Genomic DNA, 5,830 nt, shown 5'->3' on the forward strand with positions numbered 1-5,830 from the left:
CACATGAAAAATCATCTTTAATCCATATGTCGTCGTCTAAAAATTTGGATCACAGACTATAAAACAGCCTTTGCACAACATCTGGCTTTGTGCAAACTCAGTGATGGAGGGTGAGACCCAAACAAAGGCCTACTTGGAGGAAAAGGTATCGAGCTTAAAGCTGAGAAAGAATATATGTCGCCGTGTGTCAGCAGAATCTGGTAAAGAATTAACGAACCCCACCTTTGGTGATCGTAAAGGATCTCTCTCGCTCTCTCTCTCTCTCACCCCTCTCCCTCTCACTTTTTGGAAGATATGCTTTCTGCACTTCCTCTTTTCCTCTGCCTTGCTGACCTCTCATCGTCCACATCCCCATCCTGGTCTCTCTCACCTACCCGTGAGTTCACTTTTTCTTCTTGCTACCTGGCCTCCTTTGGTCCTTCAGTTGCGTCGCGCCCACCCCGATCCCTTTGGTCCCTTGGCCCCTCTCCTCGTGCCATTGCTTTCGTCTGACTTCTTCTTACTGGCCACATCAACACTTTTGACCACTTACAGCGCCTTGATATCAGTTTGGCTAACCAGTGTCCCCTCTGTCTTGTCGCGGCTGAGTCTCGGATCCATCTTTTTATCTCTTGCCCGTTCTTCTTTAGGGTCATAACTTCTACCTAGCCTTCCCTCGTTAGTAGTCTTTCAAACCCACCATCCATTCGTCTTCTGTTCCTCTTTTGTCCTTCCCCCCACCTGTCTGCTTCCTGGGGTCGTGTTTGGAGGTCGTGGTTCATTTCAGCTTGGTGGCGCATTTGGGAGGAGCGCAACAACAGGGTCTTTAGGGACACATTCTCTTCATCAGATTATGTGGCTCGTCTTGTGCAAGGGGATGTCCAGTTTGCCATTCGGCTAAGGCGCCGTGGTCCGTCTACAGTTGGGTGACGGTGCCGCTCCTTCTTTCCTCTCTATTCACACCTTTTTTATTTCACTGTGCATTGTATTGTATATTTTCGTCTTTTTGCGGTTTGCTTTTGCATCTAGGGGACTTCTTGTCCTCCAATTTTGTTATATATTTCCCATTTTATCCTCTCTCTCTCTCTCTCTCTCTCTCTCTCTCTCTCTCTCTCTCTCTCTCTCTCTCTCTCTCTCTCTCTCTCTCTCTCTCTCTCTCTCTCTCTCTCTCTCTCTCTCTCTCTCTCTCTCTCGTTATGTCGCCATGTGCTAGCAGAATCTAGTAAAGAATTAACGAACCCCAGCTTTCCCATGGTGATGTTAAAGGATCTGCCTCTCTCTCTTTTTCTTTGATTGAGTAGACGGGGTGAAGCAAACATCTAGGAGAGAACAACTGAATCACAATATTTCACATTATATATATACATATACATATATAAATGCAGACGCCTACCAGAAAACGACTATATCAAAATCTGAAATCTTTCTCGATTTTTTGATTGATTGAGTAAATGGTTTAAGCAAACCTCTATCATAGTACAACTGGATCAAAATCTAAAATCTCTAATTCTCTCTCCCCCACTTGGATGGGCTTAGGCAGACTCCAGCCAAAACCCAACCGGATCGAAGATCCAAAAGGTTTATCCTTGACAGACCCATTCCCCTATAACATGGCATGCAACTTAATTTGCCAATTCAAGCAAAACAACATTACATCAATTCTCTCTCTCTCTCTCTCTCTCTCTCTCTCTCTCTCGTATGGAGTCACAGGAGATGGAAGCTTCAATCCGATATGACATCGTGTATGCCAAAGCAAACCATCATGATTTCATGCATGTCCATTTATAATGGCGACCATTGATTTATTAACAGATAACGGCAAACATTCTTTACCCAGACAGGCCGACTGAGGTTTAAAGTTCAGCCACCGCTTAACATATTTGTATGGATCTCTCCGTTAGTCTCTTCAAGGTCTTCAGGTTTGAAATAAGCTAAGTTTTTCAACCTCTTTAAATTCTCAAACTTCAAAGATGCCCCTTATGCGTTGGCCTCCTCAACGCTGGAAAGAGTTCAAAATTCTACATAATTTTTACAAGGACCCTACAGTCCCAGACTTGCAAATTAAAGAACAAAATGGAAAAATAGACTTCGGACAACATGATAAAAAAATATGGCCTGACTTAACACTATCATTTCACATTATATTGGATTCTACATACATTGATAAGTAATTGCCTAGACCTGGTGACACCGAATTACCCCGTATAGGCTTCACATGCAGACAGGATAAAGCGCAATGGGGCATGTGCCTGTGCCGGACGCCGACCGAGGGCGGCAAAAGAATGTGAATCTAAAAGGGGGCATCCTAGAAGGGCCTCTGCAAGTACATCAACACATCATTGAGGGAAGGGTCCCTTGACAATGGCTGCGTCAATTGGGGGTCTAATTGAGGGAACGAGTTGTTGTTGCTGCTGTTGAAGAAGTTATCAAAGCTGGAATCGACCCCTCTTTCCCACTCCCTCCACTTGAACTCGCTCTGGACCTCCCGGTCGCAGGCGACCTCCGGTGGTGACAGCACGTGCTCGGAGCAGCTCGAGTCAGTGTTGAGCCGTGGCAGCGAGTCGGAGCTCTCCATGTGGATCATGTCGGTGGACGGCCGGGGATTGGGCCGGGCTCGGGCCGGCTGGATCACCTCTGGTTTTTCATCCTCTAGCATGGAGTACTCCCAGCTGTTGGTATCGGTCTGTTTCCCTTGTACTGGCATGTGATGGAAGCCCTTCTTGTTGTAGATTCTACATAGCACCCAATCATCCAGCTGCACAATTTAACAGAAAAATTATTATCAATAATTGATCTCTTCATATGCAGTGATGAACAACACTTTGAAAAGATATTAAAAGATTTTAAGTGTTGGGTACTTTAATTCGTAAAAAATTTTGAACTATTATTGTAAAAAAATAGCTTGAAAGTGGGTATCGCCGGATTTGGTAGGCAATGATTGGAGAAGCGAGGGATGACAACTTTGAAAGATACCTTTACGTGAAATTTCATAAAAAGCAAGTTTGAGGTGAGGTGACAGAAAGTTAGATCACTGTCAGTTCTTATTGGTTCACGGATGTTCTCCTATACAGTACTCGTTAGTCGAGTCAAGGTCACGTTTGGCAGCACATCACGATAACCAAGTTCACGAACTCAGGTTATCAGTTGTGATTTATGACGGTGACGATATTTTTAAGTCACATAAAAAATCAAATAAGGCCAACAAAAAAATTCGGTACCGCGGAAATGATTCGGTCACTAGGCGGCCATGTTCATGAAATCGAGCCGTCAAACAAAATAAAAATTCAATAAATTAAAACAAAACATAAAGAAAAAAAATTAAAGGGTAGGGATGAGGGAAGCGCTGACGTTAGTGGCGAAGGCTGTATAAAGCTGCAATAATTTATTTGAAAGAATATAATTAAAAAGAGCCAAGTTGGATCCTTGGTGTCTGTTTTGGCACCAGAAAAATCAGACACAGTTCTTTCGTTTACTTAAAAAAAATCTGAAGTCACGAACTTGGTCGGAATTTTTTTTTTCTTTTCCCGTTTAAAAAGTGGAGGATAGGGTGAAGGGTGTTTTTTTTATTTTTTTTATTTAGTTTTTATTTTTACTTTTATTTTATTTTTGCGGGTGCTTACCCTCAAGCTGTTCTTCTTGCGGGCGGAGCGATCGACATCGGCGAGCCGGTACTCGTGCATGATCCAGTCCGTCTTCTCGCCCTTGGGGGCTTTCCCCGCGTAGAAGACCAACGCCTTCTTGATCCCCACCGGCTTCGGGTTTCCCACCGGCTTGTCGGCTCCGGTGGCTTTCCAGTAACCGGAGCCGGCTGCCCTGTTCGGCCTCGACCCGTTCGGATACTTCCTGTCCCTCGGTGAGAAGAAGAACCACTCCTTCTCCCCGTACAGCGCCATCCCTTCAACCAAATCGCCCAAAAACAGAGCACAATCCGATCAGCCTAATCCAACACACTAGTTTCTTCAAAAAATTGCGAAAAACTGTATACCGATTCTGAAATTTTGTTTAACAGAAAACCACAAATCCCCATTTCCAGGCGTCAGAGAAAATTTTGAAATACCATTTTAATCTAGAGAGAGAGAGAGAGAGAGAGAGAGGAGGCGAACCTGGTAGCTGCCATGGATCATACTTATAGAGATCAACCTCTGCGATGATGGGCACGGAGATGGGCTGCGACGCGCACTTTCGGCAGAGATAGTGGTACACGAGCTCCTCGTCCGTCGGATGGAACCTGAAACCTGGGGGAAGCTGAAGATCAGCCGTCATTTTTCTCCTCTCCTCCTCGCCTTCCGCGCAGTAACTTCAAATCCCAATAAACCACGAGAAATTTCTCCCCTCACCTTCCTCCTGGGACGATCAGTCGATCAAGCAGACCGGATCGTCTCTATTCTCCTTCTCCTTCTGCCCTACTCTTCATCGAAACTTGATGGTGCGCCCAATGGCAGATTTATAGAGCGAGGAAGAGGAAAGAGAAAGTGAAGAAAGGAGAGCGGTGGGGCCCGGGGGAGTGGCGTCACACGCGTCAACGGCCGCCGGGGGGTCTTAAGGCACACGTGTGCGTATCGCGGCGGGGCATTAGGAAGTCGCGCGAAACGTGTGCTGAGTGTGGGTCTATTTCCGGCCGACTTTCGATTTGACCGGCTCAGTTGACACCACGTGTCAGGCATCCAGCTGTGACCGAGTAGCCACTGGCGATAAGGCCGATGGGCTTTCGCTCATCGCCTACGTCATCTCTTTTGTCTTCTCCCGGCGTCGGCACATCTCCCTCTCCCTTATTTTTCCTCTTTTTTTTTTTTTTTTTTTTTGTTTTTGCTCGAAGAGGAAGGGGTGGTTTGGCGGGAGGTGTGGGCTAGGGATCTCGAGGAGGTGACGTGGAGAATGACACACTTCGAGTTGAGGTTTTTGGGAAGGAACGTCATACGCGCTGACGTCATCGTCCGGCCACCGCCGTCGGGGAAGCTGCCTGGAAGGAGAGAAAGCTGCCTGACCAGTAATCAAGGCTTGTGATGTCAACGATGTGGAGTGATGCCTAATTACCCGAAAAAGCTGGACGACCTTAGACCTCGTGCAGCCTCCACCCCTACCATCTCCGCCTCTCCCCCAGACCCCTCCAACCGACGTCACCACAATATTGCTGTAAAAAGACAAAGTTCTCCCTCTCTCTCTCTTTCTCTCACAAGGTCAAGCAGCATTAGGTTTTTTTTTTTTCTTTTTTCTTTCTCTCTCTCTCTCAACAACGTCCCGTCGTTTACCTGAACCTACGGTGCGCCGGCAACGTCCCAGGGCTGTAACCCCCCATGCAATCCTCACGGTTAAACCCTGCATGATTTTTTTAATTCTTTGAAACACATTATACCTGTTGCATTAGGGCATTAATACAATGAAATATATATATAACAAGCTCTATCTATAGTCGCAGTGTTAGATTGGAAAAGTAAAGAGTAAGAGCTGTAATTGAATTTAAAGGTGTGATTTGGTGGATCGCTCAACTAGTATTTGCAAAGCTTGAGGACTTTCGAGGTTAATGGAGCGACTTATATGAAACCAAAAAGAAAAAGAAAAGGACGTCACATCTTTGTCTTCAACATTTTTTTTTTTTTTTTAAAAAGAAAAACAAAGAAGGGAGGCCATGCGCAGGGTGGAGGGGCACCGACAACCTCCCCTCTACAAAAAATATTACAGAGGGGAGGCCGTCTGCGGCGACACTCCAAGAAGGGGAAGGCGGTTGCTGCCCCTGCCTTCAAAAAAAAATTTGCCATTTTCGCACGTCCACATGGGAGAGCACAACTATTTATTTGTTTATTTTTTTTTAAACGTTGAGCATCCAATGCTAATGCATCAGACGCTCCTCATG

General features: G+C 45.7%; 1 protein-coding gene across 1 annotated transcript; it reads right to left on the bottom strand.

The window, feature by feature from the left end:
* Nucleotides 1–2,080: 2,080 nt before the first annotated feature.
* Nucleotides 2,081–4,403, bottom strand: LOC116267167 (NAC domain-containing protein 2-like). Its single transcript, XM_031648762.2, has 3 exons — nt 4,083–4,403; nt 3,600–3,874; nt 2,081–2,734 (listed from the first exon to the last, which is right to left on the bottom strand). Exons 1-3 carry the CDS (start codon nt 4,240–4,242, stop codon nt 2,285–2,287), a joined length of 885 nt encoding a protein of 294 aa, XP_031504622.1. The 5' UTR covers nt 4,243–4,403; the 3' UTR covers nt 2,081–2,284.
* Nucleotides 4,404–5,830: the final 1,427 nt, after the last annotated feature.

The sequence above is a fragment of the Nymphaea colorata genome, chromosome 13, assembly GCF_008831285.2.
Source record: "Nymphaea colorata isolate Beijing-Zhang1983 chromosome 13, ASM883128v2, whole genome shotgun sequence".
NCBI classification, from domain to species: Eukaryota; Viridiplantae; Streptophyta; class Magnoliopsida; order Nymphaeales; family Nymphaeaceae; genus Nymphaea; species Nymphaea colorata.

What these genes read in the sequence shown, in the direction of transcription:
- LOC116267167 (XM_031648762.2), bottom strand. Translation starts at nt 4,242, where the DNA reads ATGACGGCTGATCTTCAGCTTCCCCCAGGTTTCAGGTTCCATCCGACG. An exon ending in TGATCCATGGCAGCTACCAG is followed by an intron (nt 3,875 to 4,082) that starts GTTCGCCTCCTC and finishes ATTTGGTTGAAG; the next exon opens with GGATGGCGCTGTACGGGGAG. An exon ending in GCAAGAAGAACAGCTTGAGG is followed by an intron (nt 2,735 to 3,599) that starts GTAAGCACCCGC and finishes TAAATTGTGCAG; the next exon opens with CTGGATGATTGGGTGCTATG.